Below are 20,224 nucleotides of genomic sequence, written 5' to 3'. Positions count from 1 at the left end.
ACTGATCCCATCTGGACTCTACTGCAATTTTTGTATTGGCACTTTTATCCATTTGCACCACTTGTGGGGAATCCACAAACACAACTTTGTCACAATTAAATGTCACCTCTGCCTGTCGTGGAAACTGGGTGAAGAAGGTGGTGAGAGTAAGTGAGCTTGGGAAGGAGACCTGTGTGGGGAAGTACCAGGAGAGACTGTGTACAGAATGGAAAAAGGTGAGGACAATGGAAGTAAGGGGAGTGGGGGAGGAATGGGATGTATTTAGGGAATCAGTGATGGATTGCGCAAAAGATGCTTGTGGCATGAGAAGAGTGGGAGGTGGGCTGTTTAGAAAGGGTAGTGAGTGGTGGGATGAAGAAGTAAGAGTATTAGTGAAAGAGAAGAGAGAGGCATTTGGACGATTTTTGCAGGGAAAAAATGCAATTGAGTGAGAGAAGTATAAAAGAAAGAGACAGGAGGTCAAGAGAAAGGTGCAAGAGGTGAAAAAAAGGGCAAATGAGAGTTGGGGTGAGAGACTATCAGTAAATTTTAGGGAGAATAAAAAGATGTTCTGGAAGGAGGTAAATAGGGTGCGTAAGACAAGGGAGCAAATGGGAACTTCAGTGAAGGGCGTAAATGGGGAGGTGATAACAAGTAGCGGTGATGTGAGAAGGAGATGGAATGAGTATTTTGAAGGTTTGTTGAATGTGTCTGATGACAGAGTGGCAGATATAGGGTGTTTTGGTCGAGGTGGTGTGCAAAGTGAGAGGGTTAGGGAAAATGATTTGGTAAACAGAGAAGAGGTAGTAAAAGCTTTGCGGAAGATGAAAGCCGGCAAGGCAGCAGGTTTGGATGGTATTGCAGTGGAATTTATTAAAAAAGGGGGTGACTGTATTGTTGACTGGTTGGTAAGGTTATTTAATGTATGTATGACTCATGGTGAGGTGCCTGAGGATTGGCGGAATGCGTGCATAGTGCCATTGTACAAAGGCAAAGGGGATAAGAGTGAGTGCTCAAATTACAGAGGTATAAGTTTGTTGAGTATTCCTGGTAAATTATATGGGAGGGTATTGATTGAGAGGGTGAAGGCATGTACAGAGCATCAGATTGGGGAAGAGCAGTGCAGTTTCAGAAGTGGTAGAGGATGTGTGGATCAGGTGTTTGCTTTGAAGAATGTATGTGAGAAATACTTAGAAAAGCAAATGGATTTGTATGTAGCATTTATGGATCTGGAGAAGGCATATGATAGAGTTGATAGAGATGCTCTGTGGAAGGTATTAAGAATATATGGTGTGGGAGGCAAGTTGTTAGAAGCAGTGAAAAGTTTTTATCGAGGATGTAAGGCATGTGTACGTGTAGGAAGAGAGGAAAGTGATTGGTTCTCAGTGAATGTAGGTTTGCGGCAGGGGTGTGTGATGTCTCCATGGTTGTTTAATTTGTTTATGGATGGGGTTTTAAGGGAGGTAAATGCAAGAGTCCTGGAAAGAGGGGCAAGTATGAAGTCTGTTGGGGATGAGAGAGCTTGGGAAGTGAGTCAGTTGTTGTTCGCTGATGATACAGCGCTGGTGGCTGATTCATGTGAGAAACTGCAGAAGCTGGTGACTGAGTTTGGTAAAGTGTGTGGAAGAAGAAAGTTGAGAGTAAATGTGAATAAGAGCAAGGTTATTAGGTACAGTAGGGGTGAGGGTCAAGTCAATTGGGAGGTGAGTTTGAATGGAGAAAAACTGGAGGAAGTGAAGTGTTTTAGATATCTGGGAGTGGATCTGTCAGCGGATGGAACCATGGAAGCGGAAGTGGATCATAGGGTGGGGGAGGGGGCGAAAATTTTGGGAGCCTTGAAAAATGTGTGGAAGTCGAGAACATTATCTCGGAAAGCAAAAATGGGTATGTTTGAGGGAATAGTAGTTCCAACAATGTTGTATGGTTGCGAGGCGTGGGCTATGGATAGAGATGTGCGCAGGAGGATGGATGTGCTGGAAATGAGATGTTTGAGGACAATGTGTGGTGTGAGGTGGTTTGATCGAGTAAGTAACGTAAGGGTAAGAGAGATGTGTGGAAATAAAAAGAGCGTGGTTGAGAGAGCAGAAGAGGGTGTTTTGAAATGGTTTGGGCACATGGAGAGAATGAGTGAGGAGAGATTGACCAAGAGGATATATGTGTCGGAGGTGGAGGGAACGAGGAGAAGAGGGAGACCAAATTGGAGGTGGAAAGATGGAGTGAAAAAGATTTTGTGTGATCGGGGCCTGAACATGCAGGAGGGTGAAAGGAGGGCAAGAAATAGAGTGAATTGGATTCATGTGGTATACCGGGGTTGACGTGCTGTCAGTGGATTGAAGCAAGGCATGTGAAGCGTCTGGGGTAAACCATGGAAAGCTGTGTAGGTATGTATATTTGCGTGTGTGGACGTGTGTATGTACATGTGTATGGGGGGGGGGGTTGGGCCATTTCTTTCGTCTGTTTCCTTGCGCTACCTCGCAAACGCGGGAGACAGCGACAAAGTTTAAAAAAAAAAAAAAAAAAAAAAAAAAAAAAAATATATATATATATATATATATATATATATATATATATATATATATAAAAAAAAAAAAAATATTTATTTATTTATTTATTATACTTTGTCGCTGTCTCCCGCGTTTGCGAGGTAGTGCAAGGAAACAGACGAAAGAAATGGCCCAACCCCCCCCATACACATGTATATACATACGTCCACACACGCAAATATACATACCTACACAGCATTCCATGGCTTACCCCAGACGCTTCATATGCCTTGATTCAATCCACTGACAGCACGTCAACCCCGGTATACCACATCGCTCCAATTCACTCTATTCCTTGCCCTCCTTTCACCCTCCTGCATGTTCAGGCCCCGATCATACAAAATCTTTTTCACTCCATCTTTCCACCTCCAATTTGGTCTCCCTCTTCTCCTTGTTCCCTCCACCTCCGACACATATATCCTCTTGGTCAATCTTTCCTCACTCATCCTCTCCATGTGCCCAAACCACTTCAAAACACCCTCTTCTGCTCTCTCAACCACGCTCTTTTTATTTCCACATATCTCTCTTACCCTTACATTACTCACTAGATCAAACCACCTCACACCACACATTGTCCTCAAACATCTCATTTCCAGCACATCCATCCTCCTGCGCACAACTCTACCCATGGCCCACACCTCGCAACCATACAACATTGTTGGAACCACTATTCCTTCAAACATACCCATTTTTGCTTTCCGAGATAATGTTCTCGACTTCCACACATTCTTCAAGGCCCCCAGAATTTTCGCCCCCTCCCCCACCCTATGATCCACTTCCACTTCCATGGTTCCATCCGCTGCCAGATCCACTCCCAGATATCTAAAACACTTCACTTCCTCCAGTTTTTCTCCATTCAAACTCACCTCCCAATTGACTTGACCCTCAACCCTACTGTACCTAATAACCTTGCTCTTATTCACATTTACTCTTAACTTTCTTCTTCCACACACTTTACCAAACTCAGTCACCAGCTTCTGCACTTTCTCACATGAATCAGCCACCAGCGCTGTATCATCAGCGAACAACTACTGACTCACTTCCCAAGCTCTCTCATCCCCAACAGACTTCATACTTGCCCCTCTTTCCAAAACTCTTGCATTTACCTCCCTAACAACCCCATCCATAAACAAATTCAACAACCATGGAGACATCACACACCCCTGCCGCAAACCTACATTCACTGAGAACCAATCACTTTCCTCTCTTCCTACACGTACACACGCCTTACATCCTCGATAAAAACTTTTCACTGCTTCTAACAACTTTCCTCCCACACCATATATTCTTAATACCTTCCACAGAGCATCTCTATCAACTCTATCATATGCCTTCTCCAGATCCATAAATGCTACATACAAATCCATTTGCTTTTCTAAGTATTTCTCACATACATTCTTCAAAGCAAACACCTGATCCACACATCCTCTACCACTTCTGAAACCACACTGCTCTTCCCCAATCTGATGCTCTGTACATGCCTTCACCCTCTCAATCAATACCCTCCCATATAATTTACCAGGAATACTCAACAAACTTATACCTCTGTAATTTGAGCACTCACTCTTATCCACTATGCCTTTGTACAATGGCACTATGCACGCATTCCGCCAATCCTCAGGCACCTCACCATGAGTCATACATACATTAAATAACCTTACCAACCAGTCAATGACACAGTCACCCCCTTTTTTAATAAATTCCACTGCAATACCATCCAAACCTGCTGCCTTGCCGGCTTTCATCTTCCGCAAGGCTTTCACTACCTCTTCTCTGTTTACCAAATCATTTTCCCTAACCCTCTCACTTTGCACACCACCTCGACCAAAACACCCTATATCTGCCACTCTATCATCAAACACATTCAACAAACCTTCAAAATACTCACTCCATCTCCTTCTCACATCACCACTACTTGTTATCACCTCCCCATTTGCGCCCTTCACTGAAGTTCCCATTTGCTCCTTTGTCTTACGCACTTTATTTACCTCCTTCCAGAACATCTTTTTATTCTCCCTAAAATTTAATGATACTCTCTCACCCCAACTCTCATTTGCCCTTTTTTTCACCTCTTGCACCTTTCTCTTGACCTCCTGTCTCTTTCTTTTATACATCTCCCACTCAATTGCATTTTTTCCCTGCAAAAATTGTCCAAATGCCTCTCTCTTCTCTTTCACTAATACTCTTACTTCTTCATCCCACCACTCACTACCCTTTCTAATCAACCCACCTCCCACTCTTCTCATGCCACAAGCATCTTTTGCGCAATCCATCACTGATTCCCTACATACATCCCATTCCTCCCCCACTCCCCTTACTTCCATTGTTCTCACCTTTTTCCATTCTGTACTCAGTCTCTCCTGGTACTTCCTCACACAGGTCTCCTTCTCAAGCTCACTTACTCTCACCACCCTCTTCACCCCAACATTCACTCTTCTTTTCTGAAAACCCATACAAATCTTCACCTTAGCCTCCACAAGATAATGATCAGACATCCCTCCAGTTGCACCTCTCAGCACATTAACATCCAAAAGTCTCTCTTTCGCACGCCTGTCAATTAACACGTAATCCAATAACGCTCTCTGGCCATCTCTCCTACTTACATAAGTATACTTATGTATATCTCGCTTTTTAAACCAGGTATTCCCAATCATCAGTCCTTTTTCAGCACATAAATCTACAAGCTCTTCACCATTTCCATTTACAACACTGAACACCCCATGTATACCAATTATTCCCTCAACTGCCACATTACTCACCTTTGCATTCAAATCACCCATCACTATAACCCGGTCTCGTGCATCAAAACCATTAACACACTCATTCAGCTGCTCCCAAAACACTTGCCTCTCTTGATCTTTCTTCTCATGCCCAGGTGCATATGCACCAATAATCACCCACCTCTCTCCATCAACTTTCAGTTTTACCCATATTAATCGAGAATTTACTTTCTTACACTCTATCACATACTCCCACAACTCCTGTTTCAGGAGTATTGCTACTCCTTCCCTTGCTCTTGTCCTCTCACTAACCCCTGACTTTACTCCCCAGACATTCCCAAACCACTCTTCCCCTTTACCCTTGAGCTTCGTTTCACTCAGAGCCAAAACATCCAGGTTCCTTTCCTCAAACATACTACCTATCTCTCCTTTTTTCACATCTTGGTTACATCCACACACATTTAGCACCCCACTCTGAGCCTTCGAGGAGGATGAGCACTCCCCGCGTGACTCCTTCTTCTGTTTCCCATTTTAGAAAGTTAATACAAGGAGGGGAGGATTTCCGGCCCCCCGCTCCCGTCCCCTCTAGTCGCTTTCTACGACATGCGAGGAATACGTGGGAAGTATTCTTTCACCCCTATCCCCAGGGATAATATACACATATATACACATATACACATACACACACATACACATACATACGCACACACACACACACACACACACACATATATATACATATGAAAAATGTAAGAAACAATTTAGAAAACTGAAACTTCTAGCTTGAAATGAATGAAAAAAATGAATGTCACATAATGGTTCAACCTCTGGCTATGGAAAAAAGGAATTGTATAATTTATTTACACAAACGTCAATAGCAGTTCTCATCAATTTAACCACTGTATCAATAAGCTTCAATGTCTAAGCTACATTTTTCTCCATTTTCTCAAAAAAAAAAAAAAAAAAAAAAAAATATATATATATATATATATATATATATATATATATATATATATATATATATATATATATATATATATATATTTTTTTTCTCTTTTTTTTTTCCTTTGTCGCTGTCTCCCGCGTTTGCGAGGTAGCGCAAGGAAACAGACGAAAGAAATGGCCCAACCCACCCCCATACACATGTATATACATACGTCCACACACGCAAATATACATACCTACACAGCGTTCCATGGTTTAACCCAGACGCTTCACATGCCCTGATTCAATCCACTGACAGCACGTCAACCCCGGTATACCACATCGATCCAATTCACTCTATTCCTTGCCCTCCTTTCACCCTCCTGCATGTTCAGGCCCCGATCACACAAAATCTTTTTCACTCCATCTTTCCACCTCCAATTTGGTCTCCCACTTCTCCTCGTTCCCTCCACCTCCGACACATATATCCTCTTGGTCAATCTTTCCTCACTCATTCTCTCCATATGCCCAAACCATTTCAAAACACCCTCTTCTGCTCTCTCAACCACGCTCTTTTTATTTCCACACATCTCTCTTACCCTTACGTTACTTACTCGATCAAACCACCTCACACCACACATTGTCCTCAAACATCTCATTTCCAGCACATCCATCCTCCTGCGCACAACTCTATCCATAGCCCACGCCTCGCAACGATACAACATTGTTGGAACCACTATTCCTTCAAACATACCCATTTTTGCTTTCCGAGATAATGTTCTCGACTTCCACACATTTTCCAAGGCTCCCAGAATTTTCGCCCCCTCCCCCACCCTATGATCCACTTCCGCTTCCATGGTTCCGTCCGCTGCCAGATCCACTCCCAGATATCTAAAACACTTTACTTCCTCCAGTTTTTCTCCATTCAAACTTACCTCCCAATTGACTTAGACCCTCAACCCTACTGTACCTAATAACCTTGCTCTTATTCACATTTACTCTTAACTTTCTTCTTTCACACACTTTACCAAACTCAGTCACCAGCTTCTGCAGTTTCTCACATGAATCAGCCACCAGTGCTGTATCATAAGCGAACAACAACTGACTCACTTCCCAAGCTCTCTCATCCACAACAGACTTCATACTTGCCCCTCTTTCCAAAACTCTTGCATTCACCTCCCTAACAACCCCATCCATAAACAAATTAAACAACCATAGAGACATCACACACCCCTGCCGCAAATCTATATTCACTGAGAACCAATCACTTTCCTCTCTTCCTACACGTACACATGCCTTACATCCTCGATAAAAACTTTTCACTGCTTCTAACAACTTGCCTCCCACACCATATATTCTTAATACCTTCCACAGAGCATCTCTATCAACTTCTCCAGATGCCTTCTCCAGATCTATAAATGCTACATACAAATCCATTTGCTTCTCTAAGTATTTCTCACATACATTCTTCAAAGCAAACACCTGATCCACACATCCTCTACCACTTCTGAAACCACACTGCTCTTCCCCAATCTGATGCTCTGTACATGCCTTCACCCCCTCAATCAATACCCTCCCATATAATTTACTAGGAATACTAAACAAACTTATACCTCTGTAATTTGAGCACTCACTCTTATCCCCTTTGCCTTTGTACAATGGCACTATGCACGCATTCCGCCAATCCTCAGCCACCTCACCAAGAGTCATACATACATTAAATAACCTTACCAACCAGTCAATAATACAGTCACCACCTTTTTTAATAAATTCCACTGCAATACCATCCAAACCTGCTGCCTTGCCGGCTTTCATCTTCCGCAAAGCTTTTACTACCTCTTCTCTGTTTACCAAATCATTTTCCCTAACCCTCTCACTCTGTACACCACCTCGACCAAAACACCCTATATCTGCCACTCTATCATCAAACATATTCAACAAACCTTCAAAATACTCACTCCATCTCCTTCTCACATCACCACTACTTGTTATCACCTCCCCATTTGCGCCCTTCACTGAAGTTCCCATTTGCTCCCTTGTCTTATGAACTTTATTTACCTCCTTCCAGAACATCTTTTTATTCTCCCTAAAATTTAATGATACTCTCTCACCCCAACTCTCATTTGTCCTCTTTTTCACCTCTTGCACCTTTCTCTTGACCTCCTGTCTCTTTCTTTTATACATCTCCCACTCAATTGCATTTTTTCCCTGCAAAAATCGTCCAAATTAGTCTCTCTTCTCTTTCACTAATAATCTTACTTCTTCATCCCACCACTCACTACCCTTTATATATATATATATATATATATATATATATATATATATATATATATTTTTTTTTTTTTTTTTTTTTATACTTTGTCACTGTCTCCCGCGTTTGCGAGGTAGCGCAAGGAAACAGACGAAAGAAATGGCCCAACCCCCCCCCCATACACATGTACATACACACATCCACACACGCAAATATACATACCTACACAGCTTTCCATGGTTTACCCCAGACGCTTCACATGCCTTGATTCAATCCACTGACAGCACGTCAACCCCTGTATACCACATCGCTCCAATTCACTCTATTCCTTGCCCTCCTTTCACCCTCCTGCATGTTCAGGCCCCGATCACACAAAATCTTTTTCACTCCATCTTTCCACCTCCAATTTGGTCTCCCTCTTCTCCTCGTTCCCTCCACCTCCGACACATATATCCTCTTGGTCAATCTTTCCTCACTCATTCTCTCCATGTGCCCAAACCATTTCAAAACACCCTCTTCTGCTCTCTCAACCACGTTCTTTTTATTTCCACACATCTCTCTTACCCTTACGTTACTTACTCGATCAAACCACCTCACACCACACATTGTCCTCAAACATCTCATTTCCAGCACATCCATCCTCCTGCGCACAACTCTATCCATAGCCCACGCCTCGCAACCATACAGCATTGTTGGAACCACTATTCCTTCAAACATACCCATTTTTGCTTTCCGAGATAATGTTCTCGACTTCCACACATTTTTCAAGGCTCCCAAAATTTTCGCCCCCTCCCCCACCCTATGATCCACTTCCGCTTCCATGGTTCCATCCGCTGACAGATCCACTCCCAGATATCTAAAACACTTCACTTCCTCCAGTTTTTCTCCATTCAAACTCACCTCCCAATTGACTTGACCCTCAACCCTACTGTACCTAATAACCTTGCTCTTATTCACATTTACTCTTAACTTTCTTCTTCCACACACTTTACCAAACTCAGTCACCAGCTTCTGCAGTTTCTCACATGAATCAGCCACCAGCGCTGTATCATCAGCGAACAACAACTGACTCTTTCCCAAGCTCTCTCATCCCCAACAGACTTCATACTTGCCCCTCTTTCCAGACTCTTGCATTTACCTCCCTAACAACCCCATCCATAAACAAATCAAACAACCATGGAGACATCACACACCCCTGCCGCAAACCTACATTCACTGAGAACCAATCACTTTCCTCTCTTCCTACACGTACACATGCCTTACATCCTCGATAAAAACTTTTCACTGCTTCTAACAACTTGCCTCCCACACCATATATTCTTAATACCTTCCACAGAGCATCTCTATCAACTCTATCATATGCCTTCTCCAGATCCATAAATGCTACATACAAATCCATTTGCTTTTCCAAGCATTTCTCACATACATTCTTATATATATATATATATATATATATATATATATATATATATAAATGTGAATAAGAGCAAGGTTATTAGGTACAGTAGGGTGAAGGGTCAAGTCAATTGGGAGGTGAGTTTGAATGGAGAAAAACTGGAGGAAGTGAAGTGTTTTAGATATCTGGGAGTGGATCTGGCAGCGGATAGAACCATGGAAGCGGAAGTGGATCATAGGATGGGGGAGGGGGCGAAAATTCTGGGAGCCTTGAAGAATGTGTGGAAGTCGAGAACATTATCTCGGAAAGCAAAAATGGGTATGTTTGAAGGAATAGTGGTTCCAACAATGTTGTATGGTTGCGAGGCCTGGGCTATGGATACAGTTGTGCGCAGGAGGATGGATGTGCTGGAAATGAGATGTCTGAGGACAATGTGTGGTGTGAGGTGGTTTGATCGAGTAAGTAACGTAAGGGTAAGAGAGATGTGTGGAAATAAAAAGAGCGTGGTTGAGAGAGCAGAAGAGGGTGTTTTGAAATGGTTTGGGCACATGGAGAGAATGAGTGAGGAAAGGTTGACCAAGAGGATATATGTGTCGGAGGTGGAGGGAACGAGGAGAAGAGGGAGACCAAATTGGAGGTGGAAAGATGGAGTGAAAAAGATTTTGTGTGATCGGGGCCTGAACATGCAGGAGGGTGAAAGGAGGGCAAGGAATAGAGTGAATTGGAGCGATGTGGTATACCAGGGTTGACGTGCTGTCAGTGGATTGAATCAGGACATGTGAAGCGTCTGGGGTAAACCATGGAAAGCTGTGTAGGTATGTATATTTGCGTGTGTGGACGTATGTATATACATGTGTATGGGGGGGGTTGGGCCATTTCTTTCGTCTGTTTCCTTGCGCTACCTCGCAAACGCGGGAGACAGCGACAAAGTATAAAAAAAAAAAAATATATATATATATATATTTCAACTTGTGTTTTAACTTTCTAAAAGGGAAAACAGAAGGAGTCATGCGGGGAGTGCTCAACGTTCTCGAAGTCTCAGATTGGGGTGTCTAAATGAGTGTGGATGTAACCAAGATGAGAAAAAAGGAGAGATAGGTAGTATGTTTGAGGAAAGTACCCTGAATGTTTTGGCTCTGTGTGAAACGAAGCTCAATGGTAAAAGGGAAGTGTGGTTTGGAAATGTCTTGGGAGTAAAGTCAGGGGTTAGTGAGAGGACAAGGGCAAGGGAAGGAGTAGCAATACTCCTGAAACAGGAGTGGTGGAAACATGTGATAGAGTGTAAGAAAGTAAACTCTAAATTGATATGTGTAAAACTGAAAGTGGGTGGAGAGAGTGGGTGGTTATTGGTGCATATGCACCTGGGCATGAGAAGAAAGATCATGAGAGGCAAGTGATTTGGGAGCAGCTGAGTGAGTGTCTTAGTAGTTTTGATGCATGAGACCGGGTTATAGTGATGGGTGATTTGAATGCAAAGGTGAGTAATGTGGCAGTTGAGGGAATAATTAGTGTACATGGGGTGTTAAGTGTTGTAAATGGAAATGGTGTGGAGCTTGTAGATTTATGTGCTGAGAAAGAACTGGTGATTGTGAAAACCTGTTTTGAAAAGAGAGATATTTATGAGGATACATACGTAAGTAGGAGAGATGGCTAGAGAGCGTTATTGGATTACGTGTTAATTGATAGGCGAGGAAAAGAGAGACTTTTTGATGTTAATGTGCTGAGAGGTGCAACTGGAGGGATGTCTGATCATTATCTTGTGGAGGCAAAAGTGAAGATTTGTAGAGGTTTTCAGAAAAGAAGAGAGAATGGTGGGGTGAAGAGAGTGGTGAGAGTAAGTGAGCTTGGGAAGGAGACTTGTGTGAGGAAGTACCAGGAGAGAATGAGTACAGAATGGAAAAAGGTGAGAACAAAGAACATAAGGGGAGTGGGGGAGGAATGGGATGTATTTAGGGAAGCAGTGATGGCTTGCGCAAAAGATGCTTGTGGCATGAGAAGCATGGGAGATGGTTAGATTAGAAAGGGTAGAGGGTGGTGGAATGAAGAAGTAAGATTGTTAGTGAAAGAGAAGAGAGAGGCATTTGGATGATTCTTACAGGGAAATAATGCAAATGAATGGGAGATGTATACAAGAAAGAGGCAGGATGTCAAGAGAAAGGTGCAAGAGGTGAAAAGGAGGGCAAATGAGAGTTGGGGTGAGAGAGTATCATTAAATTTTAGGGAGAATAAAAAATGGTTTGGAAGGAGGTAAATAAAGTGCTTAAGACAAGGGAACAAATGGGAGCTTCAGTGAAGGGGGCTAATGGGGAGGTGATAACAAGTAGCGGTGATGTGAGAAGGAGATGGAGTGAGTATTCTGAAGGTTTGTTGAAAGTGTTTGATGATAGAGTGACAGATATAGGGTGTTTTGGTCGAGGTGGTGTGCAAAGTGAGAGGGTTGGGGAGAATGATTTGGCAAACAGAGAAGAGGTAGTAAAAGCTTTGCAGATGAAAGCTGGCAAGGCAGCAGGTTTGGATGGTATGGCAGTGGAATTTATTAAAAGAGGGGGTGACTGTATTGTTGACTGGTTGGTAAGGTTATTTAATGTATGTATGATTCATGGTGAGGTTCCTGAGGATTGGCGGAATGCTTGCATAGTGCCATTGCACAAAGGCAAAGGGGATGAGAGTGAGTGCTCAAATTACAGAGGTATAAGTTTGCTGAGTATTCCTGGGAAATTATATGGGAGGGTATTGATTGAGAGGGTGAAAGCATGTACAGCGCACCAGATTGGGGAAGAGCAGTGTGGTTTTAGAAGTAGCAGATGTGTGGATCAGGTGTTTGCTTTGAAGAATGTTTGTGAGAAATACTTAGAAAAGCAAATGGATTTGTATGTAGCATTTATGGATCTGGAGAAGGCATATGATAGAGTTGATATAGATGCTCTGTGGAAGGTATTAAGAATATATGGTGTGGGAGGCAAGTTGTCAGAAGCAGAAAATTTTTTTTATCAAGGATGTAGGGCATGTGTATGTGTAGGAAGAGAGGAAAGTGATTGGTTCTCAGTAAATGTAGGTTTGCGGCAGGGGTTTGTCATGTCTCCATGGTTGTTTAATTTATTTATGGATGGGATTGTCAGGGAGGTGAATGCAAGAGTTTTGAAAAGGGGGGCAAGTATGCAGTCTGTTATGGATGAGAGAGATCGGGAAGAGAGTCAGTTGTTGTTCGCTGATGATACAGCGCTGGTGGCCGATTCGTGAGAGAAACTGCAGAAGCTGGTGACTGAGTTTGGTTAAGAGTGTGAAACAAGAAAGCTGAGAGTAAATGTGAATAAGAGCAAGGTTATCAAGTCCAGTAGGGTTGAGGGACAAGTCAATAGGGAGGTAGGTTTGAATGGAGAAAAACTGGAGGAAGTGAAGTGTTTTAGATATCTGGGAGTGGATTTGGCAGCACATGGAACCATGGTAGCAGAAGTAAATCATAGGGTGGGTGAGGGGGTGAAAGTTCTGGGAGCATTGAAGAATATGTGGAAGTCAAGAACATTATCTCCGAAAGCAAAAATGAGTATATCTGAAGGAATAGTGGTTCCAACAATGGTATATGGTTGCAAGGCGTGGGCTATAGATAGAGTTGTGCGGAGGAAGGTGGATATGCTTGAAATCAGATGTTTGAGGACAATATGTGGTGTGAGGTGGTTTGATTGAGTAAGTGATAATAGGGTAAGAGAGATGTGTGGTAATAAAAAGAGTGCAGTTGAGACAGCAGAAGAGGGTGTTTTGAAATGGTTTTATCACCTGGAGAGAACGAGAGAGGAAAGACTGACCAAGAGGATATATGTGTCAGAGGTGGAGGGAACGAGAAGTGGGAGACCAAAATGGAGGTGGAAAGATGGAGTAAAAAAGATTTTGAGTGATCGGGGCCTGAACATGCAGGAGGGTGAAAGGCATGCAAGGAATAGAGTGAATTGGAATTATGTGGTATACCGGGGTCGACGTGCTGTCAATGGATTGAACCAGGGCATGTGAAGCGTCTGGGGTAAACCATGGAAAGTTCTGTGGGGCCTGGATGTGGAAAGGGAGATGTGGTTTCGGTGCATTATTACATGACAGCTAGAGACTGAGTGTGAACGAAAGTGGACTTTGTTGTCTTTTCCTAGCGCTACCTCGCGCACATGAGGGGGGGAGGGGGTTGTTATTTCATGTGTGGCGGGGTGGCGATGGAAATGAATAAAGGCAAACAGAATGAATTATGTACATGTGTATATATGTATATGTGAAGCGCCTGGGGTAAACCATGGAAAGTTCTGTGGGGCCTGGATGTGGAAAGGGAGATGTGGTTTCGGTGCATTATTATATGACAGCTAGAGACTGAGTGTGAACGAAAGTGGACTTTGTTGTCTTTTCCTAGCGCTACCTCGCGCACATGAGGGGGGGAGGGGGTTGTTATTTCATGTGTGGCGGGGTGGCGATGGAAATGAATAAAGGCAAACAGAATGAATTATGTACATGTGTATATATGTATATGTGAAGCGTCTGGGGTAAACCATGGAAAGTTCTGTGGGGCCTGGATATGGAAAGGGAGATGTGGTTTCGGTGCATTATTACATGACAGCTAGAGACTGAGTGTGAACGAAAGTGGACTTTGTTGTCTTTTCCTAGCGCTACCTCGCGCACATGAGGGGGGGAGGGGGTTGTTATTTCATGTGTGGCGGGGTGGCGATGGAAATGAATAAAGGCAAACAGAATGAATTATGTACATGTGTATATATGTATATGTCTATGTGTACATATACATTTATACGTTGAGATGTATAGGTATGTATATTATCGTGTATGGACATGTATGTATATACATGTGTATGTGGGTGGGTTGGGCCATTCTTTAGTCTGTTTCCTTCTGCTACCTCTCTAACATGTGAGACAGCGACAAAGCAAAATAATATAATAATAATAATAATAATAATAATAATAATAATAATAATAATAATATAGAAGGAATATCTAGATATATAAATGTAGAGAATTAAACCAGAAAGAGAGAGAATGGCTCCATGCATGGAAACAGAGAATAATCCTAGATATAGAAATAAAGAGAGGATGATCACAGTGAAAGGAATATAGAGAGAATGGCCCTAGATATAGAAATATAAATAGAATGATCCCAGATATAGAAACAGTGAGAATGATCCTAGATACAGAAACAATAAGTGATTGGCTCCATACATAGAAATGGAGAGAATGATCAAAGATAAAGAAACACAGAGAAAATGACTCCCAGATGTAGAAACACAGAGGGAATAGATCCAGATATGCAATCAAAGAAGGAATGGCCCTAGATAGAAGCACAGAGAAAATAGCACTAGATGTAGACATAGAGAGAATGATTTCAGATATAAAAACATACAGATAATAATGCCAGATATAGAAACATACAGAAAACTGCTCTAGATACAAAAATATAGAATGATCCCAAATATAGAAACACAGAAAGAATTATTCCAGATATAGAAACATAAGAGAAAATGACCCCACATACAGAAACAGAGACATTGGCTATAGATATAGAAAAATAGACAATGATATCAGGTACAGAAACACCAAGAATGATCCTAGACATTGAAACATACAGAGAATGATCCCAGATATAGAATCGTACAGGGAATTATCCCAGATATACAGAAATAGAAAGAATGATCCTTGATATAAAAACATGAGAGAATGGCCCCTTATATAGAAACCAGAATGAAAGACCCCAGATATAGAAAAGTAGAGAGAATAGCTACAAATGAAGAAATATAGAGACAATATAGAGAGAATGATCCCAGATATAGAAACATACAGAGAATGATCCCAGGTATAGAACCTAGAGAGAATAATCCCAGATATAGAAAAATAGAGAGAATGATCCCAGATAAACATGGTGAGAATGATCCCAGATATTGAAACAATAAGTGAATGGCTCTATATATAGAAATGGAGAGAATGATCAAAGATATAGATACATAGAGAGAATGATCCCAGATGTAGAAACACAGAGGGAATTGATTCAGATATACAATCAAAGAAGGATTGGCACTAGATATAGAAGCATAGAGAAAATGGCACTAGATATAGACATACAGAGAGAATGATCTCAGATATGAAAACATAGATAATAATGGCAAATACAGAAACATAAGAGAGAATGGCTCTAGATATAGAAACTGATAGAATGATCCTAGATATAGAAACATAGAGAGAATGATCCTAGAAACACAGAAAGAATTATCCCAAATACAGAAGCATAAGAGAAAATGACCCCACATACAGAAACCAGAGATATTGGCTATAGATATAGAAAAATAGAGACAATGATCCCAAATATAGAAATACACCAAGAATGATCCCAGACATAGAAACATACAGAGAATGATCCTAGTTATAGAACCATAGAGAGAATTATCCCAGATATAGAAAACTAGAGAGAATGATCCTAGATATAAATAGAGAGAATGGCCCCATATATACAAACATAGAAAGATCCCAGATATAGAAATGAAGAGAGAACAGCTACAAATAAAGAAATATAGAGACGATACTACAAGATACAGAAACATAGAATGATCCCAGACATAGAAACATATAGAGAATGAATCTAGGTATAGAACCATAGAGAGAATAATCCCAGATACAGAAAAATAGAGAGAATGATCCCAGATATAAAACCACAGAGAGAAGGGCCCCAGCCATAAGCAGAAAACTTCTTAGAATGCTTAAGTATGCTTAACTCCAAAGAATTTTACTTAACTTCAGAATTTTGCTAAGCATGTTATTGAAAGCTGCTTTACGCTTAAGTATTTGCTTAGCAGACAACAAATTTAGGAAACCTACGAAGGACTCTTAAGCAGTTAAGAATTTGCTGAGCGAAGTAAACATGGCTGTATGACAAGGGAGACTTGTTCAACTGAAAACTTTTAGGGCCACATAAAGATGTTCTGGGTGTGTTTGATGAGGCAGAACTCATCGCAAGATATCAATTTGACCATGCAGAAATACAGTTTGTCACAAACTTTGTGAGAAATAGACAGATAGTCCTAAAACAAGGAAAATGGCTATCATGCCAGAACTGAGTGATAAGTAACCTTACTTTATCTTGCTACTAGAAAAATGCAGTTGTGCATTGGTGATGATTTTGGACCAACACAACCCACTGTAATTTGGGTTATTGAACAGACAGAAGTTATACAGACAAAACAAAGATAATTTATGAAAATTGCAGGCTTTCCTGGTACAGTACTGTGGGTGCTATAGATGGCAATCATGTAAGAATAGTGACACCTATTATGTGAATAGGAAAAATTACCATACTATAAACACAGATAGTTTTTTGATGCCAAATACAAGATAATTAACATGTTGTAAATTGGCCAGGATCAATACATGATTCAAGAATTCTTCAAGAAAGTGGCATGAGAAGATTATCTGAAAACCATAATATACCACCAAGTTATCATCTTATTGGTGACAGTGGTTACCCTTGTAAGCATTGGTTTTTGACCCCTTACCTACAACCTGAAGATGGTGCTCAGCCAGTTTACAACAGCTAACATAGAATGCTTTGCTGGATGTTTATTTGTGACAATATGTCAGTTATATTTACACTTCTTCATAGGGTATAGAAGAAACAAGTTAGGCTTCACATCTCTTGTAACTGCTTAAATGCTTCCTCAGTCCAAAACTGGCCTAACCTAACCTAACCTAATCCAGGGTGCAAAAGATTTCTGGATTGAAAGAACAAACTAGATGATTAGCCTAGGGATAACATACAAACTCAGATTTGTACATAATAGGTCTCTTGTCTTACAGAGCACACAAGAACACTAGATGTATTGTGGAAAGGGAGATTGGACAGCTGAAACAAAGATGGCATGTTTTATGTGGAAAATCAGGGTCAAGCCAGAAAAAGTCAGTCAAATAATCATGGCCTGTGCAGTCCTCTGTAATATATGTAAGGAGAGGAATTTACTCATGCCAGATGAAAGTGACCTCGACATTGTACTTGGATATAATTTGTATGCAGCAGAACACTTAAATCACTTATACCAAGATGGACTTCAAGAAGGACTGCATTACAGAGACTACTTTGCCAATTTACACTTCATGGCAGAACAGTGATTCAGTACCATGCATACTTTTTCAAACTGAAAACTAAGTGAAGAATGTACACTGTTGGTGGAATTTCACTTGGATAACTATCATTATACGGTATATATTTCTTATTTAATAAAAGACATCACACAAACTCCTTGTACATTTTAAAACCATATCTTACCTTTGTCATAACAATCTATGTATTTTTATGAATAAATTATTTCTACCTGGAAAAACAAACACTTGACTCCGTGAATATTCATTTCCAGTAAAGAAATACATTAACTTAACACACTAGGATTTGGAGAGAAAAGTATCTGCAAATTATAAGTGCAGCATTTGAGTCATTAAAAAGTTAGTTTCAAAGGAAAATAGACAATTATTGGATTGGTTAGGAATTTTTTACCAAAGTAGATTGCACTTTTGCCAATTCAAATTTAGTTCTCTGCAATTCCATTTTTGTTCTGGCACCTTCCATTTGTGCTCAATAAAATTCAGTATTATTTGGCAGTGCTATAATTTTTAGGTATTTCTTTTCATGATAGATTACCCCCATCCTGCAGACATAGGTCTATGCATCAGTGTTGAAACTGAAGGCAAGAATTCATGTGAGGACTGAGGAGGAGGTATCATTATGGTGCATGTCTTGTGAGAGATAAAAGTGAATCAGGTTAACCGGAAAACATAAGTATAAGACTTTGGCTGTAATATGAACTAAATTGTAACCATGTGATTTCTTAAACTTTCATACTTTTTCTATAATAATATAAAAAGCCCTCATGACTTAAGCCTAGTCATATGATAAAATTTACATGTACATACAAATTTGAGCACCACAAATGGTTACTTATGGTGAACAAAGAAATATAATACATACAGAATGCTAACCTAGTGGTATCCTCACAGGAATCATCATCAGTCACAGAATCGTAGCTATTAAGCCTTGAAATTCCTCTGATGCTCTGGCCATTAGCACTAAGAATCAAAGGATCAAGCAGAGGCTTATCATCTAGTGGAACACCACCTGTAAAAATACATACAGAGATTAAAACATGTGCACAAACATTGTATGGCAATAACTTAGCCTAGCCTATATAGGTTTACTTCATACAGCTCAGCTGAGGCACAGCCTATTGTAGATTGAGCCCATGAAAATGATGAAACTGTCTTATTTCCTTTTTTCCTCCATAAAGAGTGACCTAAGGTCCTCCACTCAGGAAAGTGTTATCCCAAAGCCACCTACAAAATAGTTTTATAAGTTACCTACCTCTTCTGAGTAGCAATCTTATTCCTTCCTGAGGATATAATGTAATACCTCTTCTGAACCTGTTCCACATTTCTTGTAACACAAGGGAAAGCTGCATATATCTGCTGTGTAATGCTCTGCCACGTTTCCACCTTCGCTCCAGAAGTAACCCCATCAAAGAATTTACCATGTAGAATTTTCTTGTTGTTTGACCAAATCCATTAACAATAAGGTTTTGTCTTCAGTCTATTTTGAATTTCTCTCTCCTGGACCTAGATGACATTATAAAGAAAAATTATGTAATAGTAGCTTGATTATCGTAGGTCTTGAATTGGGTCTCCCTCTTGGATGAGTTTACGTTCTGCATCTTGTTCATAGTCGCCATTCAGTGACGATAGTTGGATAAAAGTAATACAAATCTGTGTTATTCACTTCCAAGTTCAGTGTTTTGCGAGATAGATTATATTTTCCTTATAAAAACGTTATTACAAGATATGGTTGGTTTAATCATTCAAAAAACAATAAAAAAATAAGCCAAAATTTAGACCCAAACTGCATTTCATACTTCTTTAATCCTGACACCATGTAATATGTGCCATGTCAAGGTAGTTTTAAGGTGAAGGCAGAGAGGGATTGAGCGAAACGGTGTCACTCTGAATGACGCCAAGGTGGTGTTCCAACAATACAGAATCGAACCTTAATCCCGTGCATCATAACCAGTCTTTTTAAAAGTAATGACATAATTGCCTGCTACAAAACATTTTTTTTTTTTTTGTCGCTGTCTCCCGCGTTTGCGAGGTAGCGCGAGGAAACAGACGAAATAAATGGCCCAACCCACCCCCATACACATGTATATACATACGTCCACACACGCAAATATACATACCCCAGACGCTTCACATGCCTTGATTCAATCCACTGACAGCACGTCAACCCCGGTATACCACATCGCTCCAATTCACTCTATTCCTTGCCCTCCTTTCACCCTCCTGCATGTTCAGGCCCCGATCACACAAAATCTTTTTCACTCCATCTTTCCACCTCCAATTTGGTCTC

At 40.9% G+C, this 20,224-nt stretch overlaps 1 protein-coding gene and 1 pseudogene across 2 annotated transcripts in view; one reads left to right on the top strand and one right to left on the bottom strand.

Annotated features, from left to right (window-relative positions):
• LOC139750938 (uncharacterized) overlaps positions 1-19,829 on the bottom strand; it is a 327,093-nt gene extending 307,264 nt beyond the window's left edge. Inside the window, exons 1-2 of one of the 2 annotated variants that reach the window (XM_071665857.1) lie at positions 19,190-19,829; positions 18,800-18,946 (exon numbers count right to left, since the gene is read on the bottom strand). In XM_071665857.1, the coding sequence (XP_071521958.1) occupies positions 18,800-18,946; positions 19,190-19,358 (316 nt within the window). In that variant the 5' untranslated portion in view covers positions 19,359-19,829. The remainder of the gene's footprint in view (positions 1-18,799; positions 18,947-19,189) is intronic. The other variant, XM_071665858.1, reaches the window with a different exon arrangement.
• On the top strand, positions 16,421-18,229 carry LOC139750707 (putative nuclease HARBI1; annotated as a pseudogene).
• Positions 19,830-20,224: the final 395 nt, after the last annotated feature.

The sequence above is a fragment of the Panulirus ornatus genome, chromosome 10 (assembly GCF_036320965.1).
Source record: "Panulirus ornatus isolate Po-2019 chromosome 10, ASM3632096v1, whole genome shotgun sequence".
Lineage (NCBI taxonomy): Eukaryota > Metazoa > Arthropoda > Malacostraca > Decapoda > Palinuridae > Panulirus > Panulirus ornatus.
Note: the sequence above shows the minus strand (reverse complement) of the source record. Positions and strands in the feature narration are given on the sequence as shown.